At 36.7% G+C, this 20,075-nt stretch overlaps 1 protein-coding gene across 7 annotated transcripts in view; it reads right to left on the reverse strand.

The window, feature by feature from the left end:
- The window catches only part of LOC114156180 (CUB and sushi domain-containing protein 3-like), a 404,435-nt gene that overhangs the window by 313,847 nt on the left and 70,513 nt on the right, over window positions 1–20,075 (reverse strand). For all 7 annotated transcript variants that reach the window (XM_028036459.1, XM_028036460.1, XM_028036458.1 and 4 more), the window contains exon 2: window positions 973–1,195. In XM_028036459.1, the coding sequence (XP_027892260.1) occupies window positions 973–1,195 (223 nt within the window). The remainder of the gene's footprint in view (window positions 1–972; window positions 1,196–20,075) is intronic.

A 20,075-nucleotide genomic window follows, 5' to 3' on the forward strand; every position in this document is an offset into this window, starting at 1 on the left:
TGTGTTTTAAACACATGCCACTGCTTGCTAAGACCTTCTTTTCTGGAAATTATAGATAAGGAGTCATCAGCTCTTGTGACGAATAATTAAAAATCTAATAGCATTGACCACTTTCTTGCAGGGGAAATCCCCTTATAAAAATACAATTGTATTGAGATGAACAGCATAAAAGGAACTGTGAGGGCTTTTTTTTTTTCTAGTCAGTTTTCACAACAGGGTGTTTCAAAGGTGAGAATCAAATGATTTAAAAATAAAACCTAAATTTATAGCTTAATTATTAACTTGATATTTCAATTCCAGAGTTAAATGAATGAAGTCAAGCACAAAGACTTTTAGGCTCTATTGATTGGCAGATAAAATCATAAGGGAAGGTGGGGACTATGGTGTATCATGAATGATTTTAATTCTGGTTATTGTGTTTCTCACAGAAGGAACTCAATAAAATGATTCCATAATTAAGGGCAACCCACAGTGGCACTGATTGAGCCAAGGGAAGCGTGTGCCACAAAAGGGCTGCAACCTGTTGTTGTGGGTCATTTATTTTCCTCTAATGGCTTTGACTGGGAAAAACAAACCAGCAGAAATTTGATTTTTTTTCTCTCTGTTTGCTCTTAATGACCATTTAGCTGTAAGCAACATGAACCTGTAAAAAGTGTCTATCAGTACAACTTTTAAACTTTAAATAAAAAATGGCATATTTTCTGATTAATTTACACTTCTATACATGATGTTTTATGATAAAAAAAAAAGAAGAATTTTCATTATCTCAAAGCATAACCAGGTTTTAAAAGATTGTGTTGGGGTAATTTTGGAACTGCTTAGATGATGTTAAAGCTTGTGAAATAAAAAGTAAACAGTCAGCTATTACTATAACAGTGTTACTTCCCATGATTATGGTAATCCACCAAAAACATACCATGCAAAGGAATTGTTCAGATATTAATTAACTAAAACTGAGAGCACTTTTCCTACCTTGTTCTGAAGTTAGCAGGGTGGGGGTGTCCATCATACAAGGACAGGAAGTCATATTCTTCTTCTATGGCAAATGACAAGAAGATGAGCTGGATTCTACTTCCTTCTTCCCCAACAATAACCCAGGTGCAGTTTGCTCCATTGGGGTAGCCATAGGGGAAACCAGGCGATTCTATACTGCCATTTCGTCCTTTCAGTGTACCCCCACAGGTATAGATGAAGCCTGTGAATAAAAAGAGACAGCACATATTTAATTAAATACTCATAATTAATTACACCAAGCTTACTTGTTCACAGACTTAAGGTCAACTGCGGTGTCTTTTTGACCCTGCTCTGTTGACTTGTATCGAATCTGACACATGAAAATACCAATGGCTGACGTTCTGCAATATCTTTTTTCTTAGCACTGCTAGCAAATCCAGTGGGTGTTGAATTATTGACTGACCGTGACACTCCTACTGTGTGTCCCCATTTGAATAAGATTTAGTTTTAGATTTACTTGTTTTTTCTCCATGAGAGAGGTGCTGGAAAAGTTCTTGGTAAGTAGATCTATTGCTCTTGCACTTCCATAAAAATGGATCTTGCAATAGTGATTCCAATGTACATGTAATGTAAAAGTAACAAGCACTGATGGATTACATGAATGCCCACATCTGCACATCTTCAAATACTGCCTATATATTTTTCATATAGAGACATTGATAAACGAAGTAGAAAGTCAAAGCATGAATAGCACTAAATGGGTCAATGTTATACTTCTGTATGAAACATTAATGGAACGCATTTAGAAAAGCTTTACCCAAGACACAAATTTCCCTTAGCTTCTTAAAGTTTAGCTCCCCATATCTGAAAATAGAGATGCAACAAAATCGTTCCAGGGGTAGGATTTGTTTTAGTGCATCACCGACACAAGCTGGTAGTCTCTTTGAGCATAGGATTCTAAAACCCCATTCCTAGAGCTGGCTGAAAGCTGCCACCACTGAGTCACTGAGCTTTTCCAGCTTTCTTTAAAAGTGAAATCAATAACTAACCCAAGCAAAGTCTAGGCCTCGCCCTGTTCGCCTCTAAGAAATATGAACCTGACTATTCCTTTTTTATTTCTAATCGAGTAGCCTATTGACGTGAAAACAAGCAGCAGGAAAACATAAAAATGTCAATGAAACTGGAGATTTGTGTCAAATACCTCCACCCTTATCTCAAAACATAAAAGAAAATATTATTTCAAATATACTTTTGCTTCATGGTGACATTCTGCAGAACATCATGAAGTTTTTTTAACACCTCACACATCACAATCACTGCCCTCCCAGGCGTTCCACAAAATCTGGTCCTTAAAATCTTATTTTTGTTTTTTAAATTTTGTGTCCAGAAGTCTCCCAAGAAATCAAAATTAGCTTTCTGGTTAGCAGAAAGCTAATCAAAACCTAATCTGGAATCAAAAATATCAACACTTTGGTGATGTACTAAATTAAAAGTGAGGTTTTTCTTTTGGATCACTTTGTGTTACATAGCCAACTAAATGCTTAAATTGTAAGATGATATCCTTTACATTAGGCTTATTATTTGTTCACTTTCATATGAATGACCTTTAGCGTATCAAACATGGCACAGGTGCAAGATGAAAACTTTGTCCACCCGGGAAGAAGTGTTTTTTTACAATGCTGTATTGATTCCAGATGAATAAACTCTTCGGTTCCTACACAGCAAGTCACACAGCAGTAAGCTTCGAGAAGGGGAATCTGTGGAGCTGGAAGGGATTTAGTGTATTTCTGTTCAAGGACACCACAGTACACAGCTACAAAGTGCTAAATACTTTGCACTTAGTTTCCACAGCATGAGAATTCAGTAGGTTTAGTTGTATGACACAATCGAATTTAGCTCAAAATCACGAGTTTCACCAGAAACTGAACAAAGCAGTGATGCAACAGAATCTTTCGATGCCATTCTACCTTTAAATGGTTGTGTTTAATTGATAATTGCTCTTAGTGTATGCTTTAAGCCCTTGAATTTCTAAGCCCTAATTGATCTCCTCTGAGTACAAAGCTTAAATCAGGATGATCATCCCCTTGCCTTTCATGTTTATGAGGCTCATTATTTACCCTGGCAGCTGGGGCCACAGGGACAGCAGGGCGATCGCTCTGGATGCTTTTCAAACCAATTATCCAAGACGGAAACCAAACCAAGAACCTGCATGTCTATATACATTATACTGTATATACGTACAGGAGTGCATGTGTGTGTGTATGTGTCTTTGTCTAACTTGTCCAAGTAAACAATTTCAGGATAGTCACAGAAACAAGCAATGGCTGCCTGTGCAGCAATTAAAGGCTGATTCCTTTACAATCAATTAAATATAAGCTATAAAGACCAAGGATACACTTTTTAGGTAAGCAAACCTTTAAAAAAACAACCTTGCTTCTAGCTATGCTGCCCACTCATTTCTAAAAGGAGTCTTACAAAATTATTTATACCCCTTAAATTTGTTCACATTTGTTATGCTACAACCACAAATTTCTATTTTATTTGGAATTTACCTGAAGGTAATCCAAGTTTGATATTGGCATTATTATTCAATCATTCCGAGGCAATCCTTTCTAGAATAACCTATCTTTTCAATTAGAAAAACATTTGTTGATTTTCTTTGCATGAAAGCCTAGGCTCACATTAAATGGAGAGCATCTGTGAAATATTTGTCCGGACGTCACCTGGGCCATTTGAAAAAGGTCATTCCTTTGCATCTCTGTTTGCATGCTTTAGGTTGTTTTTCCTCTGGAAGGTAAAACGACCTAAAAAATCCCCAGTCTCAAGTTTTTTGCAACTTTTAGTTTATTTTTCTCGCAGTATTGTCTTGAACTAAGCTCTTTCCATCATCACACGAAGTGAGTCATCCAGGAAGTCTTATATTCAATTCCTGTTAAATGGGGTATTCTGCTATCATAATGTAGTCCTCTGGAGAATGCCAAACATAAACCTTTACAAAGTTAAAAAGCGGACAAGTAACATTATGAAATGCTTTCAAAGCTCAGAAATTGGCCCAATTCTCTATAGCATCCAGTGAAAATACAATATTGAACTCTTCAAAAGGAGGGGAAAAGATGGGGTTCCTCCCCATTCATCATTGTGCAAGAATGAAAGATTGATTCAAGGTTCATCACTCACAGGGATGGAGGTGAAAGTGTGAGTGAGGGGAAATGGGAAGGGTCAGCTTGATAAAAAACAAAGGGAAGGATCTGAAAGGATTGTAAAAAGAAGAGGAGACTTCTAATTATGCTGACTACCAGACTGAAACTGACAGGCCTTCTACAAACACATCCTCAAAAAGCACAAAAAAACATGCACATGAGCACACGCCTTCACACATAGAGTTCCACACAGGTACGCACCAATGGATAGACAAACATTGACATACAGGCAAGATTACGAGGAACATGCTCACATATTCACGGATTAGTCACAGAGATTATTAAATATGTTGGCCCTTAAAACCTATTACTCATTCCATCATTTGTTTTGACCCTAATTCCCTCCGCCCTCTTCCTCTTCCACCCAAACACACACAAATCAAAGCAGATAAGAATAGAGCTTTTAATCTATGTGAATTTCTGAGAATCATATGCTTTTTAAGTAGGTGGACATTTTCAATTTTCCAAAGGCAATTGGTTTCTCCAGTATCGAAGTAAACATAGTATAATAAAAAACCCTGAACATTTTTAAAGTTCCTTCATTTGCAGAACAATGTGTTACTTTATGATTCTATTACTGTATAAGTGTTTAATAAAATTAAAATATGTGGTGTCAACAATCTAAAGAATGTGCAAACATCACAAAGCGCTGTATCTTTAAGATGAGACATGGCAATTTGGATGAACCATTTCTGGTCAGAGAGGAATGTTTCCTTCCATTCTTTTTGAAGGCTAGTGGGTCAGTAATTGAATCTATAAGTTTTGGGAGCATGGCTGCCTCCCTTCACAAACAAGACAGATAACGTCATACAGGAATTAATATGGTTTATGTCTGTAATTGTACAATGAATTTTGGGTGGGAATACATTTGAAGCAAGGTCTTTCACCTCTGAAGACTTTAACAGAGACACTAATTTGCAAACAGTAAAAGATTTGTGCTTGGACTGGGGTAGATCCCAGGTGTGAATACATGCACTGGTGCTAATGAGGAACAGGGTTTAGCTGGAAAAGAGCATGCGTGCTCAGCAAAACCCTCCCTGGATAAAAGAAGCTTAGAGACAAAGAAGAAAATCTGCTGCGTGAATTGAGTGGATTTAATGAACTCTGGTCTGCAATACATATAAGCTTGATCTCTTTCCTCAAAGTAATATTGCATATTGGATGTCTTCACTATTACACCAAGGAAGATTAACAAGGGGCTTACACTGGCACATGCCCTTTTTAAGACCAGACCAGCTATTTTTTATATAAATATATACAGACAAGACATACATTGTGCTTTTATAAATTGGCATAAGTTGTGATTTGAATAGTACACGAGAAGCTCAATGTGTAACAAAAGCTTTCTCTGGAGATGCATGGGCCTCGTCTCACAGTCCAAAAACCCAAGTTAAAGGTGCAGTAGTTGCTCTGAATTGCCAATAAATGTGCCAGTCACCATTAGGCCGCAATGAGTCTAACCTGGTTTTTCAGCATCAAAAGTATCGAGCTCCGTTAACACCAGGGATTTTCTTCACAGATCTTAAAATGGCTGCACTTGTTCATACAACTACTAATGTTAAAAAATAAAACATTAATCCAGTACCTTTGACCTTCAAGTTAGTATTTATAAGCTTGCATGGCATTTGTAAATTTTTGAAGGATTCGGGCTCCTTTTCCTAATAAGTAAAATTCTATTTTAAAAATCTTTTTTTATTTATTTTTTTTCAGTATTTGACCTGCCAATCACAGATGAGAACGATTAGGAAAAATTGGCAAATTTCTGAACTTTTGATTGCTGCATCTAAATAATGTTCAATGGTCAACATATGCCTTACCAACTTGCTGTTTCTTAAAAACAAAGTGGACAGTCAAATTTTTGAATGTGCAATGACCAAAACTACCTGGTTATGTGCTTTTTAATGAATGGGTTTGGGAGTTAAAGAAAACTGAAGTAATAAATTAAGTGGGAAGTTAGAAGATAGAAAATAGACTAACAGATGTGCAACTCTTAATGATGAGGAATTCCTTGATGTTGGTTTTTGACAATAATTAAGTTTAAGCCTCTTTTAAGCTGGACTCGCATTTCAGAGCTTTGTTGGCACAAATATTAAATCAGCAAATCACATGTTGGTGCTAGAGGAGTTAGTGTGAGCCTTTCTGGCTCAGTGATACACTGAAACTTTTCTTGCACCACCATCTCTTGGGCTCACAGAGAATAATAAAAAACAGAGAAAATATTTCAGGAGCAGAAGTGTTTTGGACAAAAATGCTTGTTGATGTCAGAGGAGTGTGTCCAAACTGGTTTGAGATGATACAGAGGAAAAAGTAACTTAAACAAACATTGTTTGCAACCAAGGTATCAGAAAACCTTCTCTGAACACAAAACAAGTCAATAATTGAAGCAGGTGGAATACAGCAGTCAAAGCCCACACTGAGGGCCCCTCCTGTCAGCTAAGAAAAGGAAACTTGGGCTACAACTCGCATACGTTGTAGCCCAACTTGTGTGAGTTGGGCTAAATTCACCAAAATTTAACAATAACAGATTAGAAAAATGTTGTCTATTAAAATGAGCTTCAATTTCAACTGTTATAGTAAAGAGAGCAGGGACAGAACAAGACATAAAGAACACGGAAGCACAGATCTTTCTTGTATCATTGGTTCAGGTAGTTGTTGATTAGAGTACCTGTGTTTATGTGTTAGCCTGCAGCTGGATAATGCACCATGTCACAAATCATTTTAATGGAGACCTATTATGCTTCCTTGACAAAGTCAGGGTAGGTCCACATAACATTTTTTATGACATAATAGTGACATAGTAGTCAGGAGGTTTTTGAAATGGTTTGTTTATTTTAAAAACAATAACATATTCAAACAAAATGACAGTTTCTAGAAGCAGTAAGGACCCAAATGGAAGCACAAAACTGTGCAAAAAAGACAATTTTGCATAATAGGTTGCCTTTAAACTGTTGTCCTTTAGACAGGAACTGAATTTCAATAGTCTCAGGTCAACAGAGTAAGTGCTGGAACCACATATCTATACCATAAATGTCAACAAATATGCTGTTTGATGCCATTATGACCAAAATTCCCAAGGAATGTTTCCCATACCTATATTATTGTCATGATTATTTTACAATTCTATGTTTCCAATGCTGCACAGTGGAGCAGTTGGTAGCACTGTTGCCTTACATCAAGAAGGTCCTGAGTTCAATTCCCAGCCCATGGTCTTCCTGCATGGAGTTTGCATGTTGTCCCTGTGCATGTGTGGGTTCTCTCCGGGTACTCCGGCTCCCACAGTCCAAAACGTGACTGTTAATTGGTCTCTATAAATTCTCTTTAGGGGTGAGTGTGTGCACACATGGTTGTTCGTCCTGTCTGTCTACGTGTTGCTCTGTGATGGACTGGCTACCTGTCCAGGGTGTACCATGTTGTCAGCTGGAGATAGGCACCAGCACCCCTGCCGACCCCAATGGGATAAGGGTGTAAGAAGATGATGGATGGATGCTTCCACTGCCATATTTCTTTATGGCATGTGTGTGCCACTAAAAGCTATTGTGCTCCTAAAACCAAAAAAGGGGCCCAATCTTGTGATAACTAGAACTTTGATACATACATTTACTAATCAAACCTCTGACAGAAAGCTGTCTGACTGACGGCTGCTGTTTGACATATTAATTACAAATCCTTAAAAATAACATTTAATATTTTTTTAATCTAGCTATAAAATGCCTTTCATACTCCTCCCTCTGAATTCTGATGTGAACTATGACCATCAATTTTTAAAAGATGGACTCTCAAAGTCCCCCAACATATGATTTAAGTGACAAAATTGCTTTGATCCATGTAGCCATTTTCACATGGCGCTGACTTGTGGAAGAATAAACAGTTAAATTACCCCATTCTTCACCGGAATGGGGCCAGAGTTATACTCAAGGTTGCTGGGCTTCCTCATTTCCTGGTTGGGCGACTGGTAATGTCTGCAATAGGTGCATGCGTGAGTGACTGTACACGTCCTGTTTCGCGTTAAGAATATCATCAGCATGGTAGCATGAGTTTTTAATAATTTCATATTTGAGAAAAATGCTGTAAGTCGAGTTCTTTCTCTCTTTAATTTGCTTTCCTTTATTTTCACTCCCTCCTCTCTCTTCCTGTTTTCATTTCAGTATTACGAGATTTGCTTAAAAGCGTACTCCATCTCACTGACTCTCATTAATAAATAAAAAATGGTGGTCCCCTATGGAGCAAATTCACCATTCAAATCATTGCAAAGAGGGAAATAATCCAGTCAGCATTCAGATCAAACAGTAGTCAAGCTACAGTTTGAAATATGCAGTGTTTATGGGGCATAATTATGCAGTGTTGTATAATTTGATTGAGTTGTATATGCATATTAGATAGTGGATACAATCAAAGAACAATATAACAGAAGAAGGGGTCAGTAAAAGAGATAATCAAAAATAAAGAAAAAGGTAGCTGAATAAAGAGTAGAATGGCAGAGGAAAAGAACAAGAGCAAAGAAAGAGAGATAGCAAAGGCAAAGATCCAATGGAGAGAGACAGCAAGAGAGGGTAAGCATGTTTGAAACGTCCCATTGGTTCCTGCTGTCAGGAGTACTTGTCAGCCAAGAATTAGACTGCTCCACGCTGCCAATGACTGACAGTTGGCCCGCGGTCTAGACTATACCCTGGAGTGGTTGAGGCTAAATAAGGGAAATGCCTAGAGAGAAACAGAGAGAACACACCGGGCTGAAAATCAATTTATAACACTGTCAGTCAGTGGTGGGTGGGGCAGTGATGGGATAGAGATAAGGAGCCAGAGAACGAGAACAAAGAGCGAGACAGAGGGACACACATGAAAGGAAAAGACAAAGACAGGGGTTTTTGAAAAACAGTAAACAAATGAGACTGATTGAGAGGGAAGAACAGAGGGGAGCCTTGCTGTTTTCTGGGAGTCAGAGAGAAAAATAAGGTACATGGGGTAGGAACACATGCCTGACTTGGCTAAAAACATTAACGGAAGGTACACCAATGTACCTAGCATTGTTATACATTATGTTAAATTCACATGCATATGGAAATTAAAAGGTTGAAATACCAAATTTCACTTTGAAAGCTATGAGTACATAGAGTAACTCCTTAAATGGTCTACTGTACAAAGATGTCTTTCCAAAGAAGTCTCATGCTACTCATAAAGTCGCTCTTATGTGCTGAAAATATCCAACAAAGCCAAGAAAACAGTGGTTTATTTCCTGGGCATGGTGAAATAAGGTGGGGTCTCATACTTTTTTGTGTGTTTCTGTAAAGTTTTTCACTCCCTCTTTCATAGTGGCTTGCTTACTATCACAAATCTAAAAAAGTGCATCATTGATTGGTGTTCAAACAGCCATTCTAGTGAAAAGTCTTTTGGTACAAGCCAGGTCAATCTAGAAGCTATACGTTTTCCTGACTTCTGTTTTACAAAATGTCTGTGTTTTGATCTTGCCACATATTTATAGACTATATGTTAATGTTTTGTTGGAGTTTGGAAAACCAGCAACTTCAAGAGCCTCCTGATTATTAATCAGCAGGCACTGCCCCTCACCTGGTAAGCCCAGCTGAATCCAACCATCAGTGGAAAACATAATCTTGCAAATTTGCAACAAATAGTGCAGATCTGCAGATCCAGAAGAAGCTCAAAACAGGCAGAATTGACCAGGTGAAATCTTATCCGAGAATGATTTTGTTCTAAAGCTGTAATGAACACGAGCATGAATAAGTTATTTTAACTTATTTGAGAAACCATAAAAGGTCTCATTTGAAGAAGAAATCATGAGCTACTGGCTATGACTTCTTTCACAGTTTAAAAGTGAAATAAATGGTTAAAATTGTTTTTAGAATTCCAGAAGGAATTCAATTCTGCATTTTTTCAATAAAAGAAAAACAATCTCTGTATCTATTCAACCAAGCTTTCAGCGATTTAAACACAAATGTGTTTAAATTAAATCAAAGCCATCAGCATTTCTTACTGTTGGGAACTTGTAGAAACGTAGATTTACTGAGGCCATTTAAAATTCTGAAGGGCTTTCATGCCCTCTGAGATACCTCTCTTGGTAAGTGCTATAAATAATACCACACCATCTCACTTCACTGTTATTCCAAGCTTGATGCTGTTCTACCTTAATGTACAATGTACTTAATGTACTACCTTAATGCATTTTCATTTTAAATATGATTAGCCTCTCGAAAGGAAAAGAAAACCCTCTCTGTTCCTTTAGTAATCTTTTCAGGATTCCAGTGATGATTGTTGATAGTATGTGTGTGTGCTAACAAAAAACAGAAAATAGATCTCTTCCAACCAGATGCTGCTTTTTCATAAGTTTCAAGATGATCTATTTCATTTTCTGTGACAGTTTTTAATATGTTTTTTTAGGTGTTTTATGTTTGGAAGCTTGATTAAAAACTATAAATGCCAGCATAATCAGTAATTCATTTTCAATTTATTTTACCCGTATTTTATTAAATTATAACAATGACTCTCCAGTGCTCCTTAATAAAATGTAAAATGTAGCAGGGTCTGGCAAAACAGATGCACAAGCAGGCACACAGATAAACAATTGTGTACATGCACACTTTGACCCAAGGGCTGACTTAAACTATCATGCATGTATTTGGATTATGAGAGGAATAACCAATTTAATGCACAAAGAAACAGCAGGAAGACCCTAGTTAAGGATTTGAACTCAGCACCTTCTTGCTGCTAGGCAACAGTCCCAACAGCAGCACCACTTTGCAAAAGGAAAAAAAACAAAAAAAAAACTTTTGGGACATTACTCTAGAAAAAAACAAACAAAAATACTAATAAATGCTTTCCGGTGCTTTTGCAGACTGTCCATTTCACACCCCTCATACAAAAGCTAAAAAACAAACAAAAGCGATTTTAACTCTTAATTTTTCAATATAAATGAAATTCTATTTTAATATTTATGTATGTAGTGAGATAAGACAGCAGACATCCGTTTTAGATTGAACTTTTAGATTTAGTTTTACTTTTGCCAAAAAACAAACAGAACAATGCCACATATGAGAATGATATATAATCATGTAATGAGGGTTCTTGTTGCCTAAACAGATTCCTCTGAAGAAAACATAATATGGAATAGAACCAGGTAAGCATTCAAGATAAGTCTGGGCTTCCAACAACAGAGCAGAGGATGCATTTCCTAATAGTAATAAACCTAGTTAGACTAATAGATTGCAAAGACAAATTTTCCTTCAAGTTAATTGCCAAGCACCATACACAGATTGATATTTGCTAACCTTAATTGGTGGATTAATTGGAGGGTAAAAAAGTAATATAAACATTGAAAAACCAGGGGAAGAGGTGTAGGGCTCGACAGTAAGAGGTTAGGGCATGAGACGAATTAGGAAGTGTTCATTTTCACTAATAACTCTAAAAAAAGCTGCTTTCTAGGAAAGTGGGTCACTAAAAGCAACAAAATATTAGTAAGCAGAAGACTTCTTTGGTAAATGCAATCTTGTGTGAGGGTTTCTAAGAAATGAGTCAGAGTGGAAGTAAAAAATTATGACATTTGAATTTCAAAATAATCATGCCTGCAAGAGATGAAAAAAGGAAGTAGGTGAAGTGAGTAGCAGCTATTGTTTCTCAAACATTTACTGTTAACATCCATCAGCTCATCATCTTTGTTTCATTTTAGACTTCCTCCATCCACATACTGAGACCCACACATAAAAAAGCATACATGTGAAACCCTGCCTGATTGGCAGTCATGAAAGAGCATAAAGAATTAATTACTCCGGGAGAAATGGGGAGGCAGCTGCTGTCTAGTTAGTATTGATTTGTCTCTGCTGAGTGTCATCATCGCCAATCTGACTAATGATGTCCAACACATACAAATGCACAGAGAAGCTCTCAGTTTCATGTCTTTCTTACAGGATTTAAATTTACCCATCAACATCCTTGTCCAGGTTTGCACAACCTTTTAGGACTTTTTTTTAAATCAGAACTTGTCACTCTTTTTTTTAATAGATTCCCACAGGTAAGTTCACTTCCTCTTATCCACCAAAATTGGTCCTTCAACCCATTTTTGTGCTTCTGCTTCCAAGCCTCTTTTTCAATATAGTTCATGATATGGCTGCAAAGATGATTCGGTCTTTAAGCCATTGTTGCACCCTGTAAATCCTGCAACAGTTCGTGCTTACACATGATCTGGGAAGCTGCAGTATGAAAGCACCACTGATGGCTAAGGCTAAGCAGGATCAACTTCAACCCGTGCTGCATTATTTATTTCCCACATGACATTGATGCAAGATGAAGGAATCCCAGGCCCAACTTTCTCCAAGAAACTGTAGTCTTCTTCTCATATGTTACACTTCAGCTATGGAATTGTATAGTGATGCGTTGAAATGTTTTACTAGCAGCTGTAGAGAAAATGTTTGCTTTTCTTTTTATTGTAATTAGTAAAAACTAAAATACTGTGAAACCGCTGAATTTTTGCTCAAGGTTAACTGTGAGACTCTCACACTAGTCCTTGCCTAATGGGCCAGGATAAGTTAATACGCAGTGGAATAATAAATCTTGCCAGTGTCTTACTCTTTGTTAAATTGCAACATTTTGAGTTGTGGAACAATCTGTACGTTATATATTATGTATATAGTCTGAGTTGCTCCCTCTCATTAGGATATGTTTTTGTTTTCATGCCACAGCGGTTTTGCTTCCGTCACTTAGGCAGCATTGTTAATAATTTGTGGCGTTTTTTGTGCATTTGAACAAATAATGAAAGTTTTTGTTGTTCATCACATTCCACATCATTTGCAAGTGTAGCATATCAGATTATGAATTTATGATACAGGTTCCTACAGTGCTTGAAGCATTTTAAAAATCACTAAAAAGTGGGCCAGCTGTGAAAATGGGTTTCATGGTAGAATTACACACAAATCAATGAAAGTATTTCTCTCATAGATACTTTTCTCAGAGTTTTCTGCGGTGGCCCAGAAGTGTAAACCACTTCAACAAATCACTAAACAGAAATACAAAATCAAAAACACAATGACATTAAATAAGCACAATTACAAGTTAAGAAAACCTACCATTAAGCACAATTACAAATTGAAAAAGCACAACAATATTAACAAAACGGAAGAGGAAGGAAACTGAAGACATCACTGATTGAACAACAGCACTTTTGACCAGAAATTATTCTGGCATTTGCTCTCCCTTTGTTTAGAAGGGCAGGCAGATAGTCACAGTGCGACGTGTTGCCCAAACTGTGAAAAAGAACGAAGCTGAGCTTTGCAGCATGGTCAGACTCAAAATATTCTTGTATAGCGGGAGATACGTTCTTCTTACTCTTCATCTTTTCTATAATGTTGGATTGGAAACAACTTCAAGGTCCATACCGCCTCCTACTGCACATGAGTTTGAAGCAGCATTAACTCGAATCGAAGATAAATAAGTAGTGCTTTCTGTAGCTGTGTTTGCATCAATAGTTACATTCTTATTTTCAACAAATGTGCCAACGCCAGATTAACTTCCGGTTCTAAAGCCAAAAGTGGAATCATCCAATCAGTGATGTCTTAGGTTTCCCACTGGGAAATACCTTTTCAATTTTGTCAATGTTGTGTTTTGCTCATTTGTAGTTGTGCTTAGTCAATGGCCAAACTTGGCCAAATTACGAGGCTAAATTTGTTCCTAACTACAAATTTCCTAATTTGTTAGAAAAACTAACTACAAATTAGTTTTCCTAATCTGAAGTCATGCTTGGTCAATGTTGTGTTTTTGAATTGTTCTGTCTTTTGATTTGTAGTTGTGTTTAGTGATTTGTCGATGTGGTTTGCACTTCAGGGTCACTGCAGTTTCGACTCTGCATGAACCCCATGTGTCCAAAAAACAAGAAATGCTAAACAAACATCTTTTGTTGTTTAATGTTTATACTTAAATACTTTTTGTAACCATCCTGAAATCAGTGTTAGTATCTGTTAAATGGTTAATCTGTTTTGAAACTTATTACACACCATTATTTGGTCATTCAGAAAATGAAGTTAATGTGAGGCAATATTACAAGAATCACACTGAAGTAGTTTTGATTGATCTCTCATGGTGTGACTGGACTACAGGAGCTGACATACTATGGGGCTAATGGTTTGAATTATTAATGTGGTTATTATAGCTGTGTCCACTGTTAGGTTTCAAAATGTTATTTTCTCATTAAAAACAGATCATTAGCAGAAAAATAACTAACGCTTCTCCAGTCTTTTATCAAACCTTGTGTTATGAAGCAAGCTGTCAGTTATACTTAATGGGTGCCAGACATTTAATCTCTTTCCACATATGGGAAAGGTCAGTGTTTGAGATCCTAGCTGAGATTTGCTTACAATAGCTGCTTCTGCATTGTCAAGTTTCACTCTAAGAGCTTGCTAATGCCTAGTTTGGATCTAGCCAGGTTGTTTGCATCTCCATCGCAGTCTGTTCCTTATTATTTTGAGTGTGAATATGGGCAGGAACATGAAAAGGCAGGCTGTGAGCGCGCAGGAGCTGTGGTCAACTCTCCAATGATGTTGCTTTGAGGTTGTGCTTTTGATGAATACAAACAAAACCCAGATATCACATTTTGTCTTAAAGGCAAACAGCCCAAAGTCTGAAGTAGTTATGATTAAAGCCTAAAATGTTGTTGCCCATCATCCTCAATCTGGGTGTAATCATGGCTAACTCAAATAAACCCAGATATTTAATTTGTCTTAAAGAAATTCATTGGCAGCCCAAACTTAAAACAACTAAGATTCGCTGATTAATTTGCTACATGTAAAAGTCTATATTTATTGTGGTATCCATTTCTGGTGTTTAGCAGAAAAAGGCAACTCTAACCAAACTGTTTCTCGCTTCTTCATTGTGTGCCCATTCTTTAGAAGAACTGGGCACAATATCATGGTCATTCTGCTCCAAAATTTGACTTATGTGATCACAATTACTCTCCTGCACACTGAGTAACTCTGCGATTGCAGACGCTTCACCCGCCGTTCCACTGCAGTTGTTGAAATAATGTTGGAGTTTGCAAGGTCCAGCTTTTGCTCATGCAGTGACGTAAATCATGGGTCAATCAATGAATGCAGTCTGCTGTCAATATATGGCTTGGCACGGCTTGTACTACCCCTGAACTGACTATGAAAACGGTGAAGAGGATCTGCTAATGGAGACAAATTTGGGTGGAACGGTCTTTGGGAGAACCAGGTAAGACCACACCTGTGGAAAGTCGGCAAATGAGGTTTGCAAGGTTGCTTACTAAAATATTTGTCTCTATCTCAGCTCACAGAAATTTGAGACATGTTTTTGCATCTCATTTTTCTGTGTATTTTGAGTTTTTAGGCTTTAAAATCCATATGATATCACCTTTGAGCTTAGTCACAACCTAATTTAATCCCTGACAAAAAATTCACTCGTTCTAATTTTGAGACAGTTGTTGGCAATTTCACTCCACTGTCACTGCTATTGAACATTTTGTACCAACCATGCATCAATTTGAACCCACCATGCATCAATTTGTACCCACAAGGGAGATGTTTCACAATCGTTCTGGCAATGATATTTGTAATCTATTTATAGCTTCTTTGTTTCAATACACAAAACCCATCAACAGGATGTCATTTAGTTATTCTGGCTTTAATAATAGAGGCAAGTATCACTTAAATATCACGGGACTGGAATACTTTAAATGAGGATCATATACATAGTAATAGAAAAAAAGGGCTAAATCTTCAATGAAATAAAAAATGGTATAAAATGGCAATTAACATAAAATGTAGATATGAATTGGCCAAGCATCAGACTAACCCAGAATTTCTTAGTACCAGAAAGAAATAGCAGTAAATTTGTTTTTGGATTACCTTCTTATAAAACAAAACCTTCCCATCACACTCTTTTCTTCAGATGTCTATGCAACAAGATATTTGTATAGCATATGATTCCAAATTAATATAATATGGTAATAATCATAGAAATAACAAAAAAACAAGGAATACCCTAGCTAAATTACAAAAGATTTATAATGCCTGACAAGAAGCCAAAAAAAATCCAAACTTGAACAACATTTGGATTCAGCAAGCCAAATCTCAACAGCAAGAGTGCATCATTGATCACAGTAGGACTTCCTCCCATGAATATTTAGTTAGTCCTTCTTCTGAAACTGAGGGAATATCATTCTAAAAACTGAGCTTTCAGAACCTCCTTCCTTTATGAGGTAGCAATAAGGATAAAAAAGTGGGGCACAGGAGCTCTGAAATGTGTCTTTGTTAAGAATAAAAGCTTACCTGTTATTTCCTCAGAATAAAGCCCTTTGGCATATCCAGGGAACACAAAGTTTAGTATAGTTGACTGAAATGGTGTCGATTGAAAGTCATGGCTTATTCTGCCTACCCTCTTTTTGTGTCAAATACAACTTCAATACCAGTGAATTAAATATACATGAAGGAAAAAATTTTATTTTTAAAAATAGTTCACTACAGATTCAAACATTCATTATTTTATGTTTTGTTAGTTTTGATTTATTAAACTTTTTTTATTCTTAAGGACTCATCAACTTTCTTGAATACGAGAACACTAATAGTGTAATGTTTTGTATATTAGTTGAATAGTTTTTAAAAATTCTAATAAAGAAATCTTTAAATTCCTAAATAGTAGATTAATTCATTCTTCAGGTTTATCATTTTCACTGGTTAATAATTCTAATGGCTCTCTCTTGTGACAGGTGAACATGTACTGTTAGTTTTTGTGTGGTTCCCCAAATCCCCTAACAGAAATAAAAGGGAACAGTACAGCACAGAAACCTTTCATCTAGGTCAGAGCGTTAAAATACTCTGTTCACTTTGTTGTTGTTTCACAGAATCTCATTCTAGCTGAAGGGTTAGGGTTAAACCCTAAACACCACTTTTCAAACAGATTCACAACACAATTATAAGTAATTTTAAACTGTAAGAAATACTAATTTGTTTTTGGTCACTAGAATCCAAAAACCCTTCATTTAACTTATCAAGTATAATCCAGCTATTATTTGCACACCCACAGACCACACAATTGATATTTTCATAGTCTGAGAATTATGAAAATGGATCAATGAAACACTTCTGGTAATAGACCGGGAAACACTGGATACACATAGGAATCTAATTATTGCAATAGTTGTAATAATTATAAAACTAGCAACACTCTATTTAGATTCCTGTTTTTATTAACTTTTGCTGTTTGATGATATGTGACACAAAAGGCAAATGCAAGTAAGAATTAAAACGTAGGGAGAGCTAAACAGTCCTGAAGTCAGTGTTGTGTTTATTGTTTCCCCCCACCATACACAATGATTAATGGTGGAGCAGAGCAAAATGTAGAAATCCCTGTCCTACTTTCTGTGAATTATATACATCTTAGTTACTGGCAGAAGCATCCTACTGAATCCAAGAGCAGAGGTCAGTCATTTCTTTATTTAATCTCAGCAGCACTCCCTTTCCCAGAAGTTTTAAGTACTGAAAGTAAGCAGATGGCTTTCATGGTGCCAGAGGCATTCTAAAATTCATGACAATTGTACAGATCTTATGGTCTGTGACAAGAATTTCATTTTTTTCTCCATGGAGTGTACATTTTTAAAACAGTGCACACTTTACACAAAAGACACATTCAAAAAATTGGAAGATATTTTCATAGATCTTCTAAAGTGATATTTGTACTCCCATTCCCAGTAAATGCTCCCTCAGAATCATTTAGTTGGATATTAAAGTCTAATGCTGTCATGCTCAAATATGCTATTCTTTTCAAACCCTGGCTTTTTTTAGTTATACATTGGAAAGAAGAGAGAAGGAAGAACACTTTGACCCTCTTTAAGGGCTTCCTGGAAGACAGAGAAATCCTTCAACCTTCTCCTAAAAGTAATCTACCGATGAATCACACGCATTCTAACAAATAGTAATATAAATCCAGCAAAGAGTGCCACTTTAGGTGAAAGATAAGAGAGCAGATTGAACAGAAATCCACTGTTTAGTGGAGGTGCTAAAGCAATTATCCTGGAAGCACATATGGAAAAGCATCGGTGAACATAACCACAGCACCCACAGGAATGTGCCGTCATCTTAAACTTGCTGAGCAAACACACTTTTACAGCAGCACCGTCCATCAAATCCACTGGGCTTCACACAATCTCACCTAGCAGGTGCCATTAAACACATCTGAAGAGGCAGGAAGATGCTTTCCATTGGGACGAACCGTATATAAGCCGTTCAGTTCCTATCCGTAGGGCTTTCAGCTGTGACTTCTTCCCATATGGCAGCAAAATCACCACTGGCCCTATCACACTTTAGATAGAAACATTCAAATTAAACTTCAGCTGTTCAGGCGTATAATGCACAAGTGCAACTGATAAATTTCCATTTAAAAAAAAAAAAAAAAAGTTTCCTGCATTGTGGAAGCACTGAAACAGACTTGCTCCATCTGATCTGCTTTTTTGTGGAAACCCTTAAATATTCTCACATATGGGTATATGTGATAAAAATGTCATAATACCACCCACCCAGGACACACAAAGTGACAGGACCAAGCAAAGGCAGAGCTGGGATCAAAGGGAAATCTTACACCTCCTCTATAATCCAGCTGAGTAACAGAACTGTTTTTGCATCAGCTCAGGTACACATGGCCATGAGTCAGGCTCATATTTTCAGATTGCTCAAAAGCCTGGAAAAACACATGAGAAACTAAAGACAAAAGAATTTCTGTACATTTAAAGCCAACATTATTCATATTTTTCACAGATTTAGGTTGAACAAAATTCTGACAGGAAATAATATTAATGTTTTGGAATCCCAAATTGATAATCAAGTAGCTAAAGGTGACGGGGAAAGCAAGGTGGATATCACATCACCTTACGCACATCCACTTCACGGTGTTAAGAATTGGGCCATTATTAGATTATCATCACTGTACTACAAAGTAGATTAAATGTATCTAAGTATAGTTTTTCACTAAAAATTCCAGATTTCCAGCACACTTTATTTAAAGCTTAAATAAAGTGCTTAGCTTTCCAGCTGTAGTTTCACAACAGTGTTCTCTTTGGAGTGATAAGTAGCATTCACCTTGACTGTCCAAGTGTTTCTATGACTAAAAATATTTCCAAACACTTTGTTGAAAGTAAAGAAAAACTTTTGTTTCACTTCTTTCATCCGACTGACAGGCAGTGTGAACCAACCGATGGGGAATAAGTTCAGAAAAAGCTCAAATGGGTTAAGATGCTATTTGAAACGGAGATGGGATTTTCCCTGCATTGTACAGCTCATTAAATAGGACTTTAAGCTATAGTTACGATATGGTGGAAAACGATGGCAGTTTTGAAATCTCAGTGTTTACTGATGCTCCTAACCAGTTTAAGCATACATACTACACAGCACTCGGATTTCATGTAATTTATGCTAAAAAGTATTTAGTCTTTAGTGTTTTGGGACACTTTAAAAGACACAGGTAAATTGAAGTTAAATAATTAAGGTAAATACCCCAGCTCCACATGGATCATTCTTTCCTATTTACATGAAAACAATTTTTCAATTTGTAATTCACACAGTTTCTTAGTTAGAGGCGCCACTCGAGGCTGAGACTTTCAATATCCTTTGATATTTGGGTCTGCCTTTGAGAAATCTTTCTTGGCAAATTGAAGACTGTAATTAGGACACACAGAGGCTTTGCAGAATGTACTTTTTTTTCCTCAACTCTGAGATTTGGTTCTTTTGCTCAAACCTGGCAAGCAAAGCTAAAAATCTTGAGAAAAAAGGAGCAAAGAGAATCAAGATTTGAAACCTGTGAAAGATCTGGCAGGATTGCATTCCTGCGAATACATATACACATATGGTCAATCCAGTTGATATTTTAACTCAGAAAATAATTTAAACAACAGTTTGAAGAAAATACAACTCAAAGTTT

This window comes from Xiphophorus couchianus, chromosome 13 (genome assembly GCF_001444195.1).
Source record: "Xiphophorus couchianus chromosome 13, X_couchianus-1.0, whole genome shotgun sequence".
Lineage (NCBI taxonomy): Eukaryota > Metazoa > Chordata > Actinopteri > Cyprinodontiformes > Poeciliidae > Xiphophorus > Xiphophorus couchianus.